The 26,397-nt window shown below is 38.3% G+C and overlaps 1 protein-coding gene across 1 annotated transcript in view; it reads right to left on the bottom strand.

The window, feature by feature from the left end:
* CNTN4 (contactin 4) overlaps positions 1–26,397 on the bottom strand; it is a 326,068-nt gene that overhangs the window by 225,563 nt on the left and 74,108 nt on the right. The window contains exon 3 of the mRNA XM_065886143.1: positions 18,051–18,146. Coding sequence (XP_065742215.1) covers positions 18,051–18,146 — 96 coding nt within the window. The remainder of the gene's footprint in view (positions 1–18,050; positions 18,147–26,397) is intronic.

A 26,397-nucleotide genomic window follows, 5' to 3' on the forward strand; every position in this document is an offset into this window, starting at 1 on the left:
ATCCTGGCCCAGTGGGTTCCCAATTTCCTCTTTCCAGCCCTTAGTTTTTACCTGCACGTAAGGTGAATTAATAAACACTCCAGCCAAAATCTTACAGGCAATTTTGACTTACTTCAGAGAATTCTTTTTTTAACAATTAATTGGAGAATAGGTCTTGACAACATATTTATCTATCATATCCTAGGACAATTCCGTAGCAGACATGGAAAGAAATAATGTTTTCAAAATAACTGCCCTCTATCTCCAAGGATTCAACCTAACAATCAGAAATATACCTTTTAAATAAAATTTAGAATGTGTGTGTCACTGTGGGTGTAGGGTGTTTTTCTTTTCTTTTTTTTTTAAAACTGGTTACAGGCTGTCACCAAGCTAGAGGAAGGAGACCATTAGCACGACATTCATCATTCAGTATTTTCAGGAACTTCATTTGAGAGAACAATCTACCCGTTTTAGTTTTTATGAGCCCCCTATGAGTTACAGACGCCAGATGTCTTTTCTCTGGCCGTCTCTCTGATGACAAGCATAGTGGCACATAAAAGGAAAAGCAGTCGGTGTTGGGAAGGAAACTCACAGCTTACAGCGGGCCAGCATTATTCATGGAGAAAGTCACAGGGTAGTTAATGTATGGATGTCAGACTTTCCAACTTTCAGAGAGTCCCCTTGGGAAGTGGTGCTGACAGATGTGTTGAAGGCAGAACTGCAAGCAGAGCGGGGTAGTCAGCAGGGGATCATTAGTCTGCTTCAAGAGCTGGGGCTCCTGAGTGATTAAGAGGTAACAGCTTACAAGAGCCATGCATAAATTACACATCCCAGGGTCAACGCCCCAAATTCTTCTTAATTTTTTTCTTACAAGGCATAGGGTCTGAATGGCAAATAGATCCTACTAGTCTGTCAACAAAAACCTTTACAACTTTAATATTTCTCATACTATCTATAAAAGCCAACTGACTCTTTAATTAATTAATCCTGGACTGTCTCCCAGCTTCTGTTAGAAGAGGACTGCATGTGAAAGGGTGTCCAGAAGAGCACTTTCACGTGCTTGTAACTCATTTTAACGACACTTGTTCACAGCAAAGATGAAAGCTGTTAAAGCTAGGATTAGGGAGGATTACTTTTAGTCTTAGCCAGCTCTGTCTTTTAATGAGCCCATTCATTCTCAACCTGAAAATTTCAGTACAGTGAAGGAGGACAAAATATGTCACCTCAAAGCGTGCCGTGCTGGCATATTGATTACTTGGAATTAAAGTTACTTAAGGCAAGCAAGACACTCTGACCCTCCTTTGTCCTCCTGAAAGCAGGAAATAAATCTCCCACGTGAAAGGCACCCTCCCTGTACCAAAGGTAGAGATCATCCCTTATCACCAGAGATAGGGAATTCAGGGCCAAGAAGGATGTATATAAACAACTTTGTTACTTTTTCACTAATTTACTACCCTAGGCCCAAACTTCTTTGTCTTGTCAATTCTTCACAAGTTTATTGTTCTTGTGTCTAAAATGTATAAAAGCTCCTTGCTTTGGTCACTTCTTGGAGTCTCATATTTGTACGGGCTCCTTACATACAAAATTAAATTTTTTTTTCTCTTGTTAATCTGTCTTAGGCCAATTTAATTATTACCAGCCAAAGAACCTAGAGGGAACAGAGGAAAAGTTTCCCTCCCCTACAATAGATACATGAAAATTTCTACACCTTAAACTTTATGGATCTACCCTGACATAAAAGCAGAAGTCACACGCGGTGCTTAAGGGGGGAGCACCTAACATGAGGTTTATTGAATGAAGCCGCTCATGGTCAGAAAACTGGCTGAACATCATTCTCTGCTTTACCCTAACATCCTCAGCCCTGAACCTCTGGATTTAATTCGTACTTGATCCTTAATTGCTTATGAACTGTCTGGAATGCTGGTACATCACGAGATAACTTGTGTGGATTGAATTTTTGCTGTTAAAGATTGCTGCTGGGTATGTGGGATTTTGTGGAAAATAAAAGGAGAAGGTCTACCAGTGGAAAGCAAATTTGGTATGGTGTCTGCTACAAAATAAACCATGGCATATTTCAGATCACAGCCACTTTCAGGCTTTGGACCACTGACTCCCCCTGTCCCCCACCCCACCCCCCTGCCTCTGCCATATTTCACTGGTTGATTTTTAGTGGCAAACGCCGCATTTCCCCAGCTGAGATGAGTACGGAAATGAAAAGAAAAGCTATGTCAACTTGAATTTAAAGTTTTCTGACCTGAAAATGAACTAGTCCTCTTAGCATAATGTACTCCCCTGCAAGCAATTCTCTTAACTAGGCTACAGTGCCATTTGGGAATGGGGGTGTTTATTTTTTTCATTCCCTGCAGAAAGTCAAATCATCTGAGCGTTGATCAGCGCAGATTTAATGCACAACACTGCACGTTTGCCCCAGTAACACAGTGAAGGTCTGCCACTGGAGATTCAAAACAGCTCCAGGCAGAAGCAAAGCATATTACTGCCAACCCAGGCATTTTTAGTGATAACCATCTCTCAAGGCAGGGTAGCAAGGACAGCTATTAATAACCAGAGTGATTTTCAAAAGGAAAATAAGTAATAAGATAGCTATACATCTGCACATCATAGAAACTCCTCCATGCAATGCAAACATCTTCTTGCCTCAAAGGCTGATACAAAAATACTTTTATGGAGAAGAAAGTAATTAACAATGGAAGATCATCTAAAATCTGAGCTGGAAGCAACCTTGGAGATCACTAAATCCAACCACATACTTGTATTTTTTAATTTTTTGTTATGGAAAATTTCAGACACACACCAATTACAAAAGTAGAGATAATGGTATAAGGAACCCTCTTGTATCACCCAGCTTCAATAATTATCAACATTGTTTCATTCTTGTCTCTTTACTCTCTCTGGGTGTTGGCTACAATTTGATAGGACACAGAAGTATCTTTCTACAAGTCATTATATTTTTCTTTTATAACTTTTTGTATTTTAAATTTGGAATATGGGAAGAATTTAAGCAAAACTCTTTTTGGGTTATCTGTACTTTTAAAACTTTTTGCTCCTTATATATATACATATCCAAAAATGGTTGTTCATAATGTGTTGAGGAACTTCCTATTTACTTAAATAATGTCGCAGGGATTTTGCCATCTATAAAATGGCTGTATAAGCCAATTATATCATCAGGTTGTTGTAAGAATTATATTAGTTAATTTGTGTAAAGCTTTTAAAATAGTGCCTGAAATATATTATCCACTAAATGTGTTACTAACATTCATAAGTGAGGCTACCTCCCCCTTTTGCTGTCTTTGTCAGGTTTTAGTCCCACTGTTATACCCATTTCATAAAATGAACTGACAGCTTGTCTTTTGCTCTGAAACACATTATTTGGAAAGGGAATTACCTTAAAATTTTGAAAGAGTTCTTTGTAAAATTTATAGGCCAGAGTACTTGGAGAAAGTAATTCCTGACAACTTTGAATTCTTTCCATGATAATTAATCTATTCAGATTTTCTATATTTTCTTGGTTCCATTTTGTTGCTTATATACTCTCAGCAGATTGTTCATTTCATCCAGATGTTCAAACGAACATAGGGTTGTACCTAGTTTTCTCTTATGACTTTAAACATTATATACAAAATTATATGCTCTTTTTAATTTCTAATTTTGTATGTAGTCATCCCTTAGCTTACCATCTGTGACGAACTGGTTCCAGGATCCCCCCTTGGATATCAAGGAAATCCGTGGATGCTTGAGTCCCTTATATAAAATGCTGTAGTATTTGCGTATAATCTATGTACATCATCCCGTAAATTTAAAATCATCTCCAGATGACTTATAATACCTAATACAAGGTAAATGCTACATAGTTAGCTGTATACACAGGTAAATGCTATATAAACAATTGCCAGCAAGCAACCAACTCAAGTTTTGCTTTTTGGAACTTTCTGGAATTTTTTTCCATGAATATTTTCGATCCTTGGTTGGTTGAATCCAAGGATGTGGAACCAGTGGATACAGGGGGCTGACTGTATTTGTACTCCTCTTCTTTGTTCTTGATTATATTTGAAGAGGAATACACTTGTATTTATCTTTTCTTTTGTCTATCAAAACTCCTCTGTGCTGTCTCCTGTGTACTGTTTCTATTTTCTCACCCACTAATTTCAACCTTTGTCTTCCTTCTGTTTCCCTGAGGTTTGTTTCATGTTCTTTTTTAACTTCATGAGGTGAATACTTAGTTTACTCATTTTGATTTCCAGAATTCCTTGCTTAATAATGAATTTAAGGTTACTGACTTGCTTCAGAGCAAACTTTTCATAAATTTCGTTAAGCATAGATCTGTTTTCATTTCTTCAATTTTGAAACGTCTATAAATTATGGCTTTTATTTCTGTTTCAACCCAGGAGATACTAGAAAGCAGACTTGAAATTTACATGAGTTGATTTAAAAATAAAATTGTGGTTGTTTTCATTGTGTAAAATTGATCTATAGCTAATTTCTAGTGTAACTACATTATGGCAGAAAATAAGGCCTGATCTGTACAATTTCAACTTGTTGAACCTTTTCTTTTTTTGGATTAATATATAACCAATTAAAATGAGCATTATATGGGCACCACAAAAGGAAGTACATAAATACATATTGTATTATTACATTGATGTTCAAAGTTGAATATCATATTACAATGATATTCAAAGTTTTGTATCATTATTTCTATTTACTTAACTATCAAGTTACATCACAAACGTACTTTAGTCATTTCTCCTTGTATTTCCAAATGTTGAGTATTATAAATTTTTTTTTTTTTTTTTCTGTACGCAGGCCTCTCACTGTGTGGCCTCTCCTGTTGCGGAGCACAGGCTCCGGACGTGCAGGCTCAGTGGCGATGGCTCACGGGCCCAGTGGGATCTTCCCGGACCAGAGCACGAACCCGTGTCCCCTAGCATCGGCAGGCGGACTCTCAACCACTGTGCCACCAGGGAAGCCCGAGTATTATAAATTTTGACCCTATGTTTTGCGATGTTTAAAAGAATAAAATTGGAATGCCTTCCTTGAGGTTTCTGTATTTAATAATAAAAAGTATCTTTTGCCAATTTACTGTTTTGGCATATAAATAATAATTGGTCCTAAACTAATAATTCTACCCTCTTTTCTTTTAAAGTCTACTTTATAGAGAATATTTTATTTGAAATAAATGCCATCATACTTCGGTTAGATCACACAGGTTTTTAATTCAATTGTATGCTCTCATTAAATATAGAAATTATACCTCTATATTTTCTGCCACAAGTCATATAGTCTTATATCTGTCATCTTTTTTTTTTTTTTCTTGCGGTACGTGGGCCTCTCACTGTTGTGGCCTCTCCCGTTGCGGAGCACAGGCTCCGGACGTGCAGGCTCAGCGGCCATGGCTCATGGGCCCAGCCGCTCCGTGGCACGTGGGATCTTCCCGGACTGGGGCACGAACCCGTGTCCCCTGCATCGGCAGGCGGACTCTCAACCACTGCGCCACCAGGGAAGCCCTGTCATCTTTTTTGTGTATTTTTTATTTATGCTGTTTTTCTCATTTTTCCTTTTGGCCTTTGCTTTAATAGATTACTATTTCTTTGATTGAACTGTCTCCAGCAACTTGGAAGGTACACATTCTGTTTTTATATCTACCTAGATTTCTATTTCCATTAATTATTAAAATAAAGAATACCTTTTGGCTCCCTCTCAAAGAGGAGAAAGTACAATAAGTGTGTCATGATATAAAACAAAATGGTACACACATATATACTGGTCAAATATCTTTATCAATTACATTGATTATATATAGATTAGATCTTTACTCCCTAATTGCCATATTTACAAAGCTTCCTGATCATTATACTTTCCTTTTACATATTAAAAAACAAAACCAAACAAAACAACTTTAGTTACTCATGTTTATCACTAATTCAATTTCCTACAATGCTCATTTGGCTTTTTACTGAGTCTGCATTCCAGATTTTAATTCTTTCATTACTAATTTTTGTTAGCACCCTTTAAACCCCAGTTAGTATCAGAGTTAGGTCTCTTCACATGAGCATCTTTGTTTCACAGATTCCATGGTTTCTTGTGCTTGACAGAAGGCACAACAGAGATGCATCTTTTAATTTTATTGTCTTTTCTTAAGACATCTCTTTCACATGCATTTCTGGTGTCTGTTTTGTTTTGCATCCTCAGACAACAGGTGACACTTCCCCCCTTCCACCCCTCCCCTCTTTTAACACTGAATATTTTCTTAGGTCACCGTGATGGAGTAGTTTTTTTATTTAACTTTGTCTATTAACATTGGTTGTAATTCTATCCAGGTCTTAGCTTCACTAACCAAAAGTGGGTGTATCCCTTTATTCCTCCAAAAGTGTGTGTGGGGCAGCTTCCAGAATTCCTATCTGAGGGACTCAGATGGAAGTTTCTATTGCTTCAGTTTCCACCTTCAGAGTAAGCTGGTATCACCCTTTAGCTATGTCCACACCCAATATGCCATGTTAGCCTCTTTCCCTATAAAGTATTGGCTAGAATTGTTAATTTCCTAGTAGTTTTTTGGCGGGGAAAGATGGTGTACAGCATGTATGTGTGTGTTGGTAAGTATGGTAGAACATTTCCTCTGGATTCCTTAGAAAAATGTTTCCTTTATAACAATCGAACACCTAATTTTTAAAACAGGTGTCCAGGTTTAATGTGTATTTCATAGAGAGATACAAAGTGGCTATTGCAGCTACCGCTGAAAGCTTTTAAAGATAGCCTCTCTATCTCCCCGTGTTGTCAATTTAGTTCTTTAGTTATTAGTCTTTACTCTAGCCTGAATGTTTGTGTCCCCCCCAGAATTCATATTTTGAAATCCTAAACCATAAAGGTGATGGTATTAGTAGGTGGGGCCTTTGGGAGGTCATTAGGTCATGGGGGAGCACCCTCCTGAATGAGATTAGTGCTCCAGTAAAAGAGATCCCACAGAGCTGCCACGTTCCTTCCACCGTGTGAGGACACAGTGAAAACGTGCTTGTAATAAACCAAGAAGAGAGCCCTGACCTGATCACGCTGGCACCCTGATCTCAGACTTCCAGCCTCCAGAAGTGTGGAAATAAATGTCTGTTGTATATAAGCCACCTAGTCTGTGGTATTTTGTAGTAGCCCGAACAGACTAAGACTGTCAGATGGTCACTTCTCAACTTGACCTGTGCTACAACTACAGGTAATTTTTCAAGTAAATTTTTGATGGTTACCCTCTGTTTCTAGTCTGATTAGAACATTGCTTCTTTCTTTGTTTTTCATAGAAAGCTGGGTAATAATAAATCAGCCTTGGCTTCCAAGAACCCATTTTAAAACTGCCTTCCACTCTAACTTATCTCACGATGCTACTTAAAAAAATCTTTAGCAATTCCTAACTTCTTTCTGGAAAAACACCCAAATCATTACCACCACAACTGATCCTAGTTTCTGCCTGTATCCCAACCTGAGACTTATCCTACTCTCCCTGCTGCTCTGGAGGTCCCACCACACTGCCTTTCTCTCCTGGCAGGCAACCTCCTAGACTTAGGTACTGTTCCATCTGTAATACTATTCCATCTTTCATCCTTCAAAATCTAAGCTCCAGAGCTACTTTTCAGAGAAGCCTTCTCCCAGACTACATCATGTCCTTCTATTCTACATGATCAGATCATTGAACCCTATTCTTCTCCCACCTCACAACCAAAAGCACACGCCCCAGTGTGATTTTCTGATTAACCTCTTACTCCCCAGCAGACCTGTAGGCCCCATGGTAAGAGGAACCACTCTGTTTTTGTTCACTCCTATATCTGCCATGTCTGCTAAACCCCTGACATCTGAGAGGTGCTGCCAAAGTTCGATGCTTTCACTTTTAAAAAATAATCTATTCTCCTCAACCTCAATATCCTGATTTACATACTCCACTGGGACCCAATCATAAATCTCATTCATCACAACAGTTTCACTGAAGTAACCTGGAACTGCACATTGAGAAGGAATGCTGGCTTGCAATATACTGAACAAATTCAAAAGGCAGCAACACTTATAGAGAAGGTGTAGGGATGTCTTTGTTATAGTTAGGTGTTGATTTCAGAGGTGTGTCATACAGGCCTCATTTGGCAGTAAGTGGGAACCACAAAGGGAAGAAACACATGCTACTTAAATCAGCTACAATTTATTATGAAAATCCCATTTGTCTTCTCAAAAGGCAAACCTGAGTTTGCATGAAATGATAAGAACTGGGGCTTCAAACATCTATAAAACTGAAGTATTTTGGTACTTCCCAGGTGTTTCCTATTGTATGTGCTGGTTTGAGGGAAAAAGAAAGTGTATAAATTCCACATTACTTCACAAAGTAGAGATTCTGTGGATATTTCTGAGACGCTACATTAGCAACTGCAACTATCTTTCCAGCTGTGCCCACCATATGGATCTATGAATTACTGTGGAGTGTTGTTACAACACAACTGCTTCCCAGGGGTTAATTCAGATGGTGAGGATGGCGATAATGTGTTAACCTGTGACTAGGTGATGTGAGAGAAACAGGCTGTGTTGCAGTTAGAAACGGGAGGAGCTTTCTTGGCTCAATATGATACGGCTGCCCACTGTCTCATCAGCAGCCAGGACCCACCTAAAATATCACGAACATTCTCCCAACCAGCCCCTGCACTAAAGACAGGACATTTCTTTTAGTTCATAATGTAGGCAGAGTTGGTCTCTCTGTGAAAGGATTACTACTTCATGTGAAAATTTGTGTTTATTCTCTATGTCTCAAATGCCAAAATCGTTAGCGAATACAGTTAACTCAGATAAGCATAATGCGTAAAAGAGTTTTTCATCCATACTGTTCGTCCTCGGTGAACAAGCGACTTCATTAAGCCATTTCCTTTTAAATCAGCAGCTATAATCCTACCGTTAGTCAAAATGCCACCGTCTATTCCCTTTGCCTATAAAAGTGAACTTTACTTGTTGTCTGGTCTTTGATTTGACCAACTCCAGGTATTTTCTTCTTAAATGTCTGAAAACTAAACTGAATGAGTTAAAAAAATATATCAGAAAAATGGCCAACTTTTTTTTTTTTAAGATTTTTTAAAAAAATTATTTATTTATTTTTGGCTGCTTTGATTTTCGTTGCTGCACGCAGGCTTTCTTTAGTTGCGGCGAGCGGGGGCCACTCTCTTCGTTGAGGTGCATGGGCTTCTCATTGCGGTGGCTTCTCTTGTTGCGGAGTATGGGGTCTAGGCGTGTGGGCTTCAGTAGTTGTGGCACGAGGGCTCAGCAGTTGTGGCTCACGGGCTCTAGAGTGCAGGCTCAGTAGTTGTAGTGCACGGGCTTAGCTGCTCTGCAGCATGTGGGATCGTCCCAGACCAGGGCTTGAACCTGTGTCCACTGCATTGACAGGTGGATTCTTAACCACTGCACCACCAGGGAAGCCCGCCAACTTATTTGTGCCATCACACTCAGAGGATCAAGATCCCTGAGAGTGGTGAATATTCCACTTTTGAGACTTCAATTTCTGATCTCCCAACCTGAGTCTATTTCCAAATTTCCAGGACTCAAGCAGCATTTCCTCCTTCTATGTACTGCACCATTATCCAGCTTAATTCAATGTAACATCATGATGTACTGACCTGACAAAACACCGATTTGTTGATGAAAATGTATCCAAAGGGCTGCTCATTTCTTTCTCACCTGAAAAGATGAGATTCCTATTTCCAGTGCGCATTAAAACAAGAACACTTGCCATATATCCTGCAGTGATTGTCCACTGGATTATTTATGAAATGCTCAGCCAGGTTTATGTTGTTGAAAGATCACTGTTGATCATGTGTTCCGCTCTGGCTGGTACATCCCTGGTAGCACTCTTAACTGGGTATGTAATGTGTTTTTCACATCTCCAGACTCTTCACCTCCCACCTAGCACCTGGGTTTCCACACAGCATCACCTCTCACTGCTTTCTGGGACAGGACAACTCCAAAAGGGAACTCTGCATGCAGCTGAACTTTGTTGAATGATCACAATTTGTAGATCACTTTGCTTTTATGGATCAAATCTCACTTTCCAAATACCATTTCCTTTCGGTGCTAATGTGTTTGACCCTCATTCTGATGGATCAGTGGTCCTCCAGTTCTAAGGATCAAACCTGGAGATAATCACTTTGATTTTTTTTTTTTAATGTTTGAAAAGAAAATAGAGACCTTCTCAACTTGAATTTAAATCTACAAATATAGTGCCTATTATTAAATTAAGTACAGAGTAACTATCGGCAGAGAAGCTGGGTAATTAGGGCCATCATTAATTTACTAAAATCCGTGGTTTCAGCCAAATAAAGAACATGGAAACATCTGCATAAAAGCAAAGAAGGAAAAAAGAAGAGACAGAAGAAAATTCTTGCAATGTATTTCTGATTTTTTTTCTAAACTAAATGATCCTCTTTAGGCTACTAAGCACTAAGAAATTTAATTAACTGCTATTAAGTAGCTAAGTGTATCTCTAAGTGCTACAGCCTGGGACTTGCTATAGATGCAAAAACAGCTTAAACATCTCTCTTACTAGAACTGAAAGCGGAATGAAGGTAGAAAGTGTACAACTACCACTCCTGGGGAACTTTTCTTTGAAAACAGACCAGCAATTCTCTATACAGGTTAAGAAACTGGGGGCTCAGAATTATTCTATGACCAGGGAATGCTTGCTGTCTATACAAACTCATTTCTTCTACTCATAAGTATATAGTTGTTGACATCTAGGCATTCAAAAGTAACGTCATGAAACCTTCAGATTGTTTTAAAGAACTGACAGGAAAATTCAAAGGCAAAAAGTATGTTGGTAGCATCACAGAACATGCTTAACCAATTCTGGAGATAACTGACATCAGAAATATTCATCCCAGTTCTTCTTGTCACATCTAGTGATGGAGAAGCTCACCATTCTTCTAGAAATGTGGAGCCTGATTTCTCCCTTTTGCTTCCCTTGTTGATTCCTTCTTTGAGCTACGTCATCTCATGGCTGAGAGAAATGGAGCCTGTATCTGGTGTGGTAAGGACAAAAAAATCCTAGTGGCCTCTCCTCCCAAACATGAAACACTCCACCAGGCCATTTAGGTTAGACAGTTTTCTAACAAGTAGTCCCTGATCAATGTGGCTTTTTTTTTTTTTTTTTCCTCAGTTGGTGAAAAAAGAGAGGTTTAATGAATGGAGAAAAGCATCATCTTCCAAACTGTTTCCCATTACTCTATACTGATTAAATCACTCTTGTGCTATAACCTCCGCTGGTTGGCAAAGTGGGAAAAGAAAAAAGGGAGGAACTGGCTCAATAACTTTCAGATAAAAGAATCCAGGTTTGTATTTTTCAAAGGAACATGGTAGAGTCAAGGAGCATCAAACAGGATTGCTTTAAGAATATTTAAAACAAGATTAAAAAAAATACCTAGTACTATGGTGTTGATGAACCTATCACTAATTAAGTATTAACCTCTCCTCACTGAATTTCAATAGATGTGTATTCAAATGAATATATAATGTCTTGGGCTTAGAAGTGGAACTCAGAATGCATTTTCCATAGAAATAATACCATCCAAGGTGGTTTACCAGAGTTTGATCCGTAATATTCTTGAAGACTAGAGCAGTAGTATTATTTCAATGCTGCTCTAACCAGCATTTTAAACACTATTTCACGGGATCCCACATCCAGAAAACCTCTTCTCAATCACTGATCTCCAACAAGGTCACTCTTAACTTACTGAACACCTGTGGTTCTAAAATTTATTTGCAGGAGATAGGGCATCTCTCAGGTAAGTCACTTCTCAGGTGACATGAAATGGCCATCAAAGGGCAGCTATTTCAGTGCTGACCAAACATTAAGGACTCAAGATCCTAAGAACATAATTTATCACTTGTTATTTAAGTGTCTTAAAAACTGAGTCTAATTTTGGGCACCTTCCCTCACTCCACACACACACACACACACACACACACACACACACACAGAACGAGATGACTCAAGTGCAATGTCGGCCCTTCATCCTGATGTGCACGTTCAACCATGTCCCCACTATAACCAGAAGAGGAGATTGGTAACACACTTAGAAAGGGACTCTTCTTATAGCTTTTCATGACAATTAAGTGAATGTTAATCTTATAACCATCTAAAAATTTCAAATTTTGTTTTAAAATAGCCATACAAAATAAGCTGAAGATTATGTTCCCTAGTCTCTTAAAAAAAACTCTGCAATATTTTAAAGCCCTTAGCTCCTCCGAGGCCCACTTAATGCTTTGTTTCTTCTAAGGAAATGAATGGAGCCCAGGCACATACTGTGCACGCTACTGTAACATGCAAACATAAAGAATTACGTGGGGCTTGGCCTCTGAGAAGATGATTGGCAGGGCTCATCTCAATTGTCATGCGGAGTCTTTAAGAGCAATTTTCAAATGTTAGGAGAATGGCTAAATCAGCATTTTAATAAAGCCACAATGCCAGAGCATGATGAGTTTATGTTAACAATAGATGCATATTCCAGATGAATCTCTTGGAAGATATATCTGAAAAATATTTGCCTACTTAAAATTTGTTAAATGAATGGAACTCAAGAATCATAATATGTCTTCAAAGACAAGTGATTTTCTGATTTAATTTTAATTCCAGGCTTAGGCAAATGAAAAAATCAAACCAGGCCTAATTAATAAAATCGGGAATGTTTGGATGTTTGAATTTTGCAAACTGGTGCCACATTTATTATGTCTTTAATCCTTACAACACACTGGGGAGATTTAAAGGACAAAGATAAATTCCATTTGGCTGGCATAATGCTGTGTGAGGATTTGAGAGTTACGCTGGGAACCAAGATACGGAGAAGGAGAGCCTGAAATCTCGGTGAGAGAAAGTAGAGGAATAAGTTGGAAATGGAGGGACTGCTTCCTGAGGAAGGTGGTCAGTTGTCTAATCAACAGAGCGAGAAAATTAGAACCTAGCCAGGAAGATGTCAGTATCCAAAGGTGTCTGATATGGCAGGCGGGGCCTGGTAACTAGACTACCTGGAGGTTGCAATACTCAGAATCCAAAGGATAGTGTGTTATGGTTTGAGGTTTGGAGCTGGATTAGAATGGAATCTGCATGTACCTTTGGGTGAAACATGAAGGCAAAGAGCTAAACTGTCTGGACTGCAGTGGAATGGGTTGGTATTTGGAGCTAATATGGATGCCCCTGAAAATCTAAAGTTATATAAAATTGGTAAGCAGTTTGGGGCAGTTTGGGGCAGGCATGGGAATAAGGCATGCAGAGGGGAATTAGGCACTCCTGCCTTATTCATTATACATTCTTGACTAGCATGTAGATATCTTGAAGATTATTCTGGGCATAAAGGATGCTCATTTTAGCATAGCAAGATTACTTGTGGCCCAGTGACCTGTCAGCATAGTTTGGACTAATTAAGAAACTGGTGAGCCGGATTCTGAAGGTGACATCTTGATGCCGGAAGCTGAGTACGTGTGGGGAGATAGAAAAAGAATAGGGCTCAGAGGAGTTATATAATTGGCTCAAGTAAGTTAACAGCAGCATTAGGATTAGAATGTGGGTGTCCTAGTTCCATGCTTTTACCTCTGTCCTACAGCAAAGACAAATATCCAGCTGAAATAACCATGCTGTGGGAGGGCGTGATTGATTTTTTTAAGACTATAATATTCATGATACGTCTAGATCAAATCACATTTCTGGGCCCCTGGAGATGTTTGCAAGTGGAAAGGTTTTTGCTGGGACAAGACCTACTTGATTTTGCAGGGCAGACACACAAGTTTTCCACCCTGGCTACATATTCGAATCACCTGGAGTGCTTTCAAAACTACGAATGATGTCAAAGGAACCAACCTCAAAAAAAAATGCAGACTGAATTGATATGGGATGGCACCCAAAGAACTAATGCATACAGAGTACAAAAAAGTAGTTGTACGGTTGTCTCCCGACTATAAAAAAAAAATGGGGCACATTCTACGCAAAGGTAACTCCTAGACCTGCCACTGATTAACGTGTGATCTCACTTAATCTCTTTGCTTTCACTTTCTTATCTATGAAACACATGTTCTTATTTCTTATAGGATTATTGTAAGGATCCAAAGATAATATAAGGTAAGCTAAAGATTATGAACACCATAAGGAACTCTACAGATGCCGTTATAAGGTCCCTGAGTCTGGTGCCGTGCGAATGGGATCTAAGTTTAACGGGGATGTGTTCAGCCTAAGAGCATCCAACGACGACAATTATAGCTAGTTTCTCTATAACTCATAACAACGAAAATAATCTCAGAATCACGTGGCTTCCTTTTTTTATACTGCAGGAAGGCATACTTTCTCTAACGACGACATAGTAAGAGCTGTCCAAGTGTAAACCGCTACTTCTTCATGTGACTACCTGAGAAAAAGCCAGTCTTTTCTTAGTTGTTCACCTCTCTTAACAACAATGACAAAAATATAGGAAAGCCTGAAGTGATTATATTTTATTTTAAATTCTTAAAAATACGAATTGGACATAAAAAACGGTTAACACTTCTGCTTGCGTTTGATGTGGAAATCAAAGTACTCCACCTCAGCAGGGTGAACCTGGGCTGGTTTTGTAGAAGGTGATCCAAGTGGGTGGATCTTCAATCTGGTGCTGCCTCAATCTGTTCCAGCCAACTGGAACAACACTTTTGGGGACTCTGCCCTGGGTTTATGGAATCAGAATATCCGTGGGCGAAGGCCAGGCACCTGTGGCTCTAACATGCTGCCCTGGTGATGCTTCCGCTTCCTGCACACCTCTAGCCAGAGGTGCGGAGTGTGGGGGGAGCATAGGTGAAGCTCAGGGCTTTTCAAACTTTAATGTGCACATGAATCACTTGGAGATCCTGTTAAAATTTGAATTCTGATACAGTAGGCCCTGTGTGGCACCCAACACTCTGCCTTTTTAACAACCTTCCAGGTGAGGTAGATACTTCAGGTACAAGGACCACATTTTGAGCAGCAAGGATCTGGGTGACATATAAAAGGAAGGTGGAAACAAAAACATCCTTTGGTGAACAGTTCAGGAGGATTTCACTGGTGAATAAGCTGTCAGTTTTAGTAAGCTAGGAGGAAGAATCTCAAAGTACCTCACTTCTGTTCCTATTTAATGAGTGGTTGAAGATCACAAATTCCTGCTGCCAAATGACCCTGGAGTTGATGGAAAGCACAGTGAAAATTCTAGGTCTCAAAATACTCTGTTTCTAATCTAAAGAAGCATCACAGACAACCAGAGCCCCATCATCCATAGTGATGTCTATTTTTTGGTGTCTGTGTTAAAGATTTAATAGTACAATCTATGCGGCAACATCACATCTGAGTTTGTACCTATCAACCAAGAAATGACAAAGACGCTATGCACGGTGATTGGCAGAGCACTGGAAATACGTGCTGACGGAAATGCTTTCCAAAGTAGATTAATTGCTGCTCATTTCTATGTTATCCTAAGAAGGTCTGACACTGCACAGCTTTTGAAATAGGACATGCAGCATCCCTTACAATGGATTTCATGCCATTATCCAGTATCCCACTGATACAATAAAAGGCTGACTCATTTCCTTTCCTCTTCATGATCTGTTACAATAGAAACTGGGATACCATATGCTGGGTTTAAAACGCTCAGTATGTCCAGCGGCTCTTGGCGATGCTGCCAGCTTTAAGGTGATCACAGCCTGGAGAAGCAATGAGAGGATCACTGCTGGACAGTTGGCATTGGAGGGTTTTGAGTAACTGGGGAGATTTCATCAGATAATCATTGACTCCACTGCCCCAAACTGATGGATGTCTGTGATGCTCTCTTATAACCTTCAATACCCACCTTGTTTTCTCTCACATTTCCTTGCCTTGCCTGCCTGGCCTACAGTATTACTGAGCTCACGGTTTCTAACAGAGCCCATAATGAGAATACTTATTTCCTTGTCTTTCAACATCAAGACTGTCAGGAATGTCAGCACAAATCAAGGAACTGGATTTCAGAGCTGCTGACTGCTGCCGGCGGAGACGAGCAAATTTCAGTAGATGTCTACAGAAATTTTTAATATATTTCTGAGTGGGAAGGGGAAAGTACTCAGGTTCATTCATTGTGGAGCAGCACAACAGTGCTTCTTGTGCTTTGCGTTTCCCAAAGATATCACTGTACCAGGGATTAGTGGGGTATTTTTTTCTCAATATGCTGTAAGATTAATTTTCAGAGTTGCTGCCATGTTATGAAAGATCAATGCTGTGAAGGTAGCCTGCAGAAGAAATTAGCAAAATCTTCCTTTCTTATTTGATCAAATTTCATAATAAGAAGAGAACTGTTAATGTGAGTGAACATCACTTTAACCTAAATAGATGTCCAGTTAATTGCTCTCCTCATATAAAGGACAGGACTTCAGGAATGCACATACAGTTTCTAAATATGTTTAGTTTTTATTCAGCAATTATTATGTGATGATAGAACTAAAAGGGATCTGAGAGATTTCTTTTAATCTCTTCGTTTAGAGATGAGTAGAGATAGAGAACGTGAACATCATAGCCCAATATCAAATAATGATTTGAAATAGAGCCAGGACCAGAATTCATGTCCTGGACTCCAAATTGAATGCTTCTGATACTAACTTGGCAAGAAAATTAAGTCCTAAAGAATAAACCCATTTCTCAGAAGACAAACTCCTGAAATGTTATCTGGATTCTCTGCCAGTCTCAAACACTAGAAACCCTAACAATTCCATACCCTCCATCCAGACTTGGAGGGGTGCCTGCCTCTTCCACCTGCTTATCTATTCACCATGCTTGAAATGCGAGCCACGTAGCTGTTTTACTAATTGTTATTTCCTGCTAAAAACGTTAGCTGGGGCATTAGGTGAGAAGGAAAAGTTAAAACTTCTGAAGACAGGACAAAAATAAAATGGTGTTTTCAAATTCTCAGTTTAAAATATCTTCTTTTTCCATCACATGTAAAGCCAAATGGAAAACTAAGGTAATAACAAGGAGAGCGGGTATCAAACTAAATTTTAGCCAGAGTGACCACAAATGGAGTTTATCAGTCTTGTCAGCACAAACTGTAGTGAAATCCTAATAAATATCACTAACTACTAAACCTCCAGACTCCTGAACTCTGTATGTGCAGTCAGAGTCACCTTCCAGTCATCATTAGTCCTTTCTGCAGACACTGCAACCTGCCTACACATCGTCTCTCCACATTCTCCCTTATTATCAAAATTATGATTTTTTAGGGCCATCGTGTATCTGTAGAAAATACTTGATTTTTGTGTCTCTTTTGCCACTGGAGTGATCGATGAAATGTACATAAAAGTCCTTGGGCAAAGCAAACCTTCCATAATACAAAAGCGACTCTAAATGAAGAGACTTCTGACATTTGCCCTGCCCTCTTCCCATTTCTACCTTTCTGCACTGGCGCCTTAGCCATGCCGCATGTTTAGGACTTCAGAGAAGGATCAAAAAAAGGACTTGGGTCCTGGAAGATGTCCCCCAAAAGTGGTGCCAGCTTTATACCACATACCTTTGGAAGTCTTATGTGTGAGAACAACACAAACCCAAGTCCACTGAAGCCAGTGTTAGCTGGGTTTTCAGGGACTTGCAGTGAAATGCATTCCTAACTGATCTAGTCATTATAAGTCCTTACAAAGTCATCTTGGATTCTGTGGTCAAGGGACTTTGGTTCTGGGTCTGATCCCTTCCCAGACCAACAATGAGATGAAGTGAAGCAAGGCCATCTTTTAATACGATCAAGTCGGAAGAAGTGTTGGCGGTTTTACCTACATGGCTTTACCAAGCAACAGGATTCTGATTTTGATTGACTCAGGTATCTTTCCCCTTGAGCCAGGTAGACAGCAGGGGGATGGAACATTTGCACAATCTGATATTTTCCTGTCCTAATTATGGGAGGCACTGACGATGCTTCCTTGACACAGAGGGACTTTGGGAATCTCTACAAATGACACTGTCCCCCTTTCTGATGCCAAGAGGGTGAACAATCAGCAAGAAAAATAGCAGCCTGTGACATGTGCACATTTCGGTGCAGAGTTACCTCCAGCATGGGCTGGTGGGCCGCACAGCAGTACCATCCCCTGACCTTGGCGGACAGACACGGTGCTTCTCGTTCTTGTTTTAAAGTTTTCAAGATCTGTTGGGAGACATAAAGGAAAAGGAGTTTAAAATTTAAAGTCCTAAGACATTCTGAAAGACTAATACTACTTCAAAAGAGGACAGTCTTCTGCTGAGAAACAGCCTTTACAGCACCCGGATCAGGGAAATTCAACTTTACCGTCTTCTTGCATGATATTGTCTCATCCTCTATGACTCTATATCTATACTGTAAGGTAGCCACTTGCCACATGTGCCTATTTAAGTTAAAAAACAGTTAAAATCAAATAAAATGTATGAATTCAGTTCTAGTCACACGAGCTGCATCTTAAGTGCTCAAGAGGCACACATAGCAACTGGTTTCCATACTGGACAGCAGAGAGAGAGAGAGAACATTTACATCAGTGCAGAAAGTTTTATTGGGTAGCACATGGAGTAAGTGACCTCCCCAACTCTATCTGTAACTGAATATCATTATCAGGATGTATATTCGTGTTTTTTGATAGTCAGCTGTTTACTTCACAAACCGTTCCATTATATGCAATTATGTTTGTTACTCTTATATGTACCTAGAATATGACTATCTCTGTCTACACACACACACACGTTACATACAATGTGTAAACAGACATACATACACAATTGTTTTATAAAGTTCCTGTGTATTTTTAAATACTTATAAGGTACTGTCCAAGGTTCTGTTTGGAAGAAAGTTCCCCTTTCTCAAGGAGGTCAAATCTGGTTAGAAAGATAAGACGTTACAAGCCCAAAGATCACAGTTGGAGTCAGTAAATACACAGTTGCCAATAACAATGAGTTAATATAAGAAATATGTCTAATTAAGTGACAGACATTTTATTGTTCAAAAAGATTTTTCTTTCATCCTTCCAACTGCAAATCCTCTCAGCAATGATTGTTTTAAGTGCCATTTCATTTTTTGTTGTCTGAAACATTTGATGTAATAACCTGTTACCAGATTTGAGGATTATTCTAAGCCAAGTATGTTCTATAGGGTTGCAAGCCCTGTAGCTGTGCACATCAGAGTTCAGTAACATTTATTGACTATTTCCTCCATTTTGGCCATTTTGGTAAGTATTTTATGGTGATTATTTCAAGTGATCCTAACAACAATTATATGAGTTAAGTACCATTAATATCCTCATTTTACAGACTAGAAAAGAGTGGCACTATAACATTTGTTAAAGGGTACAACATCAGGGAGTAATGGAGCTAGGAAATAAACCTGGACAGCATTGCTACAGTTACAAAATGGAATGTTTCCACACTCAGGCTTGGTTTCAGGGAGTGTTCACAGGGTTAAAAATAATTGATACACCGAGCTGATCTCCCTGTGCTATGTGGCTGCTTCCCACTAGCTGTCTATTTTACATTTGGTAGTGTGCATAAGTTCGGTGCTTTGTGACCACCTAGAGGGGTGGGATAGGGAGGGTGGGAGGGAGATGCAAGAGGGAGGAGATATGGGGATATATGTATATGTAGAGCTGACTCACTTTATTATACAGCAGAAACTAACACACCATTGTAAAGCAATTATACTCCAATAAAGATGTTAAAGAAATAATCTATACACAAACATGTCTTCATTACCAGCTTCTTCTAGAATTAGGCAAATCTGAAGCTCATATATTATTGCTTTTATCAATTAAACATATACAAATTTGGCTGCCAGCTCGGGATACAGACATTATGAAAAGAAAGCTTCTGCCCTGTAGGGACTCAAGAGTTTGGTGGGCAGGACTGACAGGTAACACCTAATCATGGGAATCCAAAGACTGCTGAAGTTGAGGTGTGCAGAGCGACACCTTGAGGACCCGCACGTACTTAGTGCAAAACAAAACATGACTACAATTTAAGTTTTGAAGTAATAAAATTCCTTTTATTACATTTCTGATGTAATAAAATTCCTTTTATTCCATGAGTACCAGGTGAGGCTAGGACATGATTTTTTCTTCTCTTTAAGGAAATGGTTTGAGAAGCCTTCAAAAATGATTAAACTAGAGATTTAAAAAACTTCATTATGGCATTAATACTGTAAACCATTATCCCTAAAAATGACACTGAATCATTCTGAATTGTCACTTCTGCATACAGGTTCTTAAAATAAGTCATCTAAGGTTTGGCACAGACATCTCATCCAATCTCCAGAGTTGCATGAAAAATTAAGAACTGATAGGTAATTGAGATCAAGTCTTATCCAGGCAAAATCCACCTTGATTCTGACTAGAGAAAGAGCATTAGGAAATGGGAAAGAAAATGAAAAATATATGCAATGATTTTTTTAACTTGTCCTTATTGAGTTTTAAAAACTGCATTCCTGTTTATTTCCCTATAGTTTGAGTCCATGTAGTTCCACAGGATTTGGACAGTTAGAAAATTGCATTAATCTGGTATTTGAGATAATATTTCAATAAGATTCTTAGCAGTTAAGTGAAATAGATTCCAGATGGTAAACCCTACCTACATAGTGAATGGAAATATTGCATTTGGGCAGATCTGAGTTTGAAAATCATCTCTGCCATGTATTATGCAAGGTTTAATTTTCTCATAAATAACATGAGATGTAATTAAATGTAATTTATTTTGAAAAAATGATGGGAAAAGATTAAATGAGGTAATATTTAAGAAGCACAAAGCCTTTCCTGCTACAAGTTTGGTGCTTGTAATCCAGTGGCAAATCATACCCCTATTATTCCATTTAAGAAAGGGTTTTGAATAGCAAATGCACTCTAGAGAGAGGTGAAGAGGCTAGTCAAAGCCCACCATATTTATGCACATGTTTAAGAAAAGATTGCATGTCCATTATTGGTCTTTTCAGATGTAATTATCCATTCAGATCCTAACTGCTAGCAGCATGATAATTTTCCAAATTAAAGAACTATGTGTGTGTGAATGGGGATTTTTTTGAAACGTGGACATGGCCAGGCCTTTCCCAGAAATATTCTCAAATATATTATCTTATTTAGGGTCATTTAATCTCCAAAGACTTGGTACTAGGTAATAATCAGTAGCAAGAGGCATTCCAAGTTAGAATACGTTATAGATGTTATGTCATCATGACCGTAGCACTCATAGCAATAATTGGATCTACTTGCAAAATGTATTGAGTTCATACCATGTGCTAACAAATTTTCACACAGATCTCATTTACTTCCATTATAGTTTTAATTCCCAATTTTCAGGTGATGTAACTGAATTTCAGAACCTTCTTCACACACTGAGAAAGTGGCCAGAAGAATACAAACTCATCTGCCTCTCTCCAAACCCACCACTATCAAGTACCAGAATCTATCATTTCCCCACTGACTTAGTGAAGCCAGTGAAAAAGGGCATTCAAACTAGTTACTTCACATCCTAGGGACCAAAAAAAAAAAAGTTTGTTTGAATGAATTTTATGCTCTTCAGTGAATATGTAAGAAAGTCCACATTTCAATGCACAATGCGATGAGTCGGTACATTTGATTCCAAATTTTCTATTCCTTTGCTTTTCCTTGCGGGTGATCACTTGATGGGGGGATTTTAAACATCAGGTGCAAAGGATGGAGTGGAACAAGGAGAAAACAATCAGAAACCACTGTATTAAAAAGCAGGATTGCTGCATTGTTAGGGAGGTAGCTGAACCATGACGCTTGGGTAGCATTCCCTTTAGCTCCGTGCAGCTAGTTACTAAAGGTAGTTGGATAAATGATAGTTACTAAAGGTACCTGAATAAATGATGTACTCTTATGGCAAGGAATTAATATCCATGTACTGTAGTTTCTCAAAACATTTTTTGCGGCTTTTTGTATGGTTCATTGAAAAGTGACTTGTAGACTTTTTAAAAAAATGAGTGACCATACATTTTGGTGTTGACTTCATGTATCAGCATTTTATATAAATCTTTCCAGAAATCATGGGCTAAAAAATGCACAGTTTTGTGGCAGATGTGTTTTCCTGTCATGTTTTTCTGTGAAAACAACTGTCCTTTGTTCTTCTGTAGAATATAATATTAGCACTTTATTTTTACATGAGGTTTTAAAAAATACACTATTATAGTACTTGGAAAGTGTAGCTCATTGAGAGCTTAGAGGAAGTGCTTTAGCAGCTAAATTCCTTGAGAAGTAAAAGTGTACAAAGTTCTTAAAGTTGCAACATGAGATAAATAATAAAAGCCTTAATATATGAAAACATTTGGAATTCAGCCCACAGAGTAAATCAGAGAGTGAGGGGGAAAAATCCCCAGATATTTACTGTCTGGAAAGTTATTAAATGTTTAGAGCTGGGGATGAGGTAGTCTATAAAAAAGACCTGGATGGGTTGAAAGAAAACAAAATCGAGGGTCCAAGATCTTTTTTGAGAAGTAATAACAGTAAATAAGAAAGAGTAACTTTTTTGGCCATCATTAAGGGACTGCCCATCACACTTATGAACAGGAAGAGTTAAAGCCATCCACAGGGTGGAGCCAGAGCAGAAGAGCATAAGAAATTCAGCTTTAAAATGGCCAGGAAAGGTTAATGACATAGTAACATACATCATGCTTTGTCAAGAATCCGCAGAGGGGCAGGAGAAGAGGAAAGAGGAAAAACGATACAGTAAACCATGCAAGTAATGCACATATTTTTAACGCATGTATTATTTACTACAAGTTAAAAAAATACCTATTCCCTTTTTTCCTGACTTGGGTAGACCTGGATTCTATCAATTCTCACAGGGTGACTTTAGAACAAGAAATTGTCAGTGACAGTTGCCTTTGTTACTGCTTCCTTCAATTTTGAAAGAAGCAATCAATTAAAAAATCAGTATCAGCTTGGAAAAATGGTCAAGTGATATATTTGTTATGAATATAATTTCCATAATGATGACTGCACTATTTATTTTAAAAAGAGGTATTTGGGGGGCATAACTTTAAAAACCAGTTATCATGCAGCATATCTAAAATTATGTCTTGACTGTGCCATTTGCTCCTTGAGTATGTACATATGTGGATTTGCATGGCTTCTTGGATTCTAGGGACTCAGAATGACAATAAGTCTAACTTTACAAAAACCTTATGAGTTGCAAAGTCACATTTTTGACATTCTTTCCACACAAGAAGGAAGAAACCATTAGGGAGACTGGCATGGCTGCCAGGTTTTTCCTGTGAGAGTGTATACAGCAAGAGGAAGAATTACTTAATGGTTTAGCACACTGGCTCTGGAGTCAGAAGGACCTGAGCACAAACTCGGTACTCTCACTCTTTAACTGTATGATGTGGGTGAGTACTCTCCCTGAACTTCCGTTTCTTCATTTCTAATACCAGGAAAATAATTCCTATCTCATACGGCTCTTTAGAGATTAAGATCATGAATATAAAGCACTCAACACAATGACTGGCCCAAAGTCAGTAGTCTGTAGATGCTAGCACTATCATTATCATTTCTGAGCACCACAGGAAAGTCTACAGAAAGTAACTCACTGGGGCAAAGCTAGTGATTCCAAACTTCCACCAGATAAAGTAACAGTAGAGCAGTCAGGTCAATCCCACTGTGGCAAAATAAGCTGCTAAGACTTAAAACACCTCTTCTTTTGCTGGTCTTAACTGTGTTTTCAAGTCTAGACTGGTGCTAAAGTAAGCCAGATACCTTATCCTTTGCAGTGCATGGAGTGTACTCTTCAGGTGACTTAAAATTAAGAAACACTCCCATATACTGAATTCAGATAATTTTCCTTAAGAAATTCCTATGATGGTATATTCTGAGCAGGTATTACTTTTTAATGTTAAGGTGGGAAATATCATTTTCATAAAACAGTAAAAACTGATGTTTGTGTATCTTTATAAAGGATACAAAATGTTGTTATATTAACAGAGAAATAAAAGATGAAACATTATTTACTGATTATATAAATTTACTCGTTGCACTTAAGATTTGAGGAGTTTACACTGTATACCAGATGAAAATAGAATGAATATAAATGGAACTGGAAAAAAATATATATACATTATATGTTTGTCAGTATCTTGCTTTTCCTATGTCATTAATTTTTCCATTTGTTTAGCCAACCTTCAGCAAATAATTTTTGAGTTCCTCTTTTCCTCCAAGTATTGGTGTCAGCCATTTTATCTCTCCAACAACTAAGTAAAACAGAACAATCAAAAACCTATGGATATGCTCAAGATCTGACATTAAATATCGCAATTTGTTGGCAGTTTAAAGTAAGGGATCAAAATCTGATTCTAGGTAGCGGTTTGACTTTGAAAAGAAAAGCCAATCTCTTTCCTGGAGACCTTTGTATAGATAACAAAGGACCTTATCAGTATTCCTAAATTAATGTACACACACTTTACAAATGACTCAGTTATAGAAATTGTTTATGACCTTCTTCTTTCATAGCCTAATGCTACTGCTATCGACATCCCTATGAAAATCCTTAGAGCACTTGTTTCAAAGTGAAAAAGGAAGAACTCATGGGAGCTCTCCCAGGTGCTGATTCTGACCCTCACAATGTTTTCCCTCTGTCTGAATTTTTCCTCAACCTATTTAGTCATATCAGATGAAAGTCTATAATTTAGGGATTAGTTTGGAATTACAGAAATGCCATTTTAAACCCACATATGGCTGCAAATGCATTACCTTGCTATGAGTCACTTACAGTGAAGAATTAATTAATTCAAAGAGATTGTTTCCTCTTAAATAAATAAGAGCAGTATGGATTCTTTGAATGTGAGTTTTGATTAACCAAAAAAGAAACAAAGAAAATGTAATCTATGGAGTAATAAGGAAGGCAACGTAGGGCTGAGAAAGCTCAAGAAAGGAATAATAACTTAAAAATACTCTTAAATTTGATTTTCTTCACAGGTGTTTCTTACTGAAAGAGTTATGTACCAACAAAACTATCTATAAACAATACTAGTTTCTCACTCAAAATTCTTTACCTTATTTTTTTGTAGAAGAGCTGAAAAGGAAAAAGAAAAAATACATATAGGGTGAGAAAGGTGTGTGCCGATTGCCACAGACAAATTTGTCTGGGGTCAGCAATTCTGCATTTAGCAAGAGGTTACTCTCCTCTTTCTCTTCCTGCACCACATTTCTACATCACTTTTTCTTTCCAGTAACAAAACCTAGGCAAGACCTGAAAAGAGCATAATGAATGCTACCTGTTAAGGAGGCTTCTGTAGGCTGATTTTGAAATTTAATCACTTTTGTAAATATTAACTCTTTGGGAGAAATGTAAGGCCAGTTTCAACTAACTTATGTAAAGAACACAATTTCTCACTTTCCATGCATTCATTCATTATATCCTCACAACCACTCTATGATGTATTATTACTGATTCCACTTTATAGAAATTTAAAAAATCCATATCCGAGATCACAGTCCTAGTATAAGGAAGAGTGTGGATTAGACCCCAGCTCTTCTTTGACCCACAAGTCCATGTATTTAGCCTCTATTCTATACTGAATTAGATACCAGGAATGAAACAACACATGTTGATATTCTGGTTGACTATGTGAGACTCATAATTTTTTTACCCTTCTGCTATTATTTTCTTGACTTTACAAGAAAATAAAGGCTGCTTCGCTGCCCTTTTCCCTGTAAGTGTACGACTTTCCTGATCGCTATTTTTATTTCTGATTTCAGATTTTTTCTTTCCTCGTTGCTTTGACATACTCTATTTTACCTAGACCTTCATGTTATTTAAGAAGCCAAAGAACAACCCAGTTTCACATGTTTGAGTTTCCCTGCGTGTTCCATAAAAGTGTGCACCTACCAGACTCATGAGGTTACTGTGATTAGTACAATCTGGCATCATAAATACTGTTGTTCTCCTTTGGAGACAGGTGCCCTAAAACACAAGCTATTATTACCAGCAATTTTCTCTACAGGAGCACATCTCCTTTTGCATATCATCCTGACTCAGGAGTGTTAATGGTTAGGCATCTGCATTCTCTATCTTTGGTTTCATACTTACATAACACAAAGAGAAACAAAAGTTTCAGAAAACCATTTGGCCTAGAAAATTTTAGAACAAAATATGGACTCTTTGCTGAGCTTTACATACAATAGCCCTTAGGGATCTGATCCTTACCCAGGTCCCCAGTCTCATCGCCTGTTAGGTTCCCCCTTACTTATTTATACTGTACAACCATGTTTTGCTTTCTGTTCTTCAAACACCTTAAGGCTAATCCTGTTTCAGGACCTTTGAACTTGCTGTTCTCTTTGCTTGGAATGCTCTTTACCCATCTTTTAGCTTATCATGCTCATTCCTCGGGATTCAATTCAAATGTCACCTCCTCAGAGTAGCCTTCGCTGAGT

The sequence above is a fragment of the Phocoena phocoena genome, chromosome 10 (assembly GCF_963924675.1).
Source record: "Phocoena phocoena chromosome 10, mPhoPho1.1, whole genome shotgun sequence".
Classification (NCBI taxonomy): domain Eukaryota; kingdom Metazoa; phylum Chordata; class Mammalia; order Artiodactyla; family Phocoenidae; genus Phocoena; species Phocoena phocoena.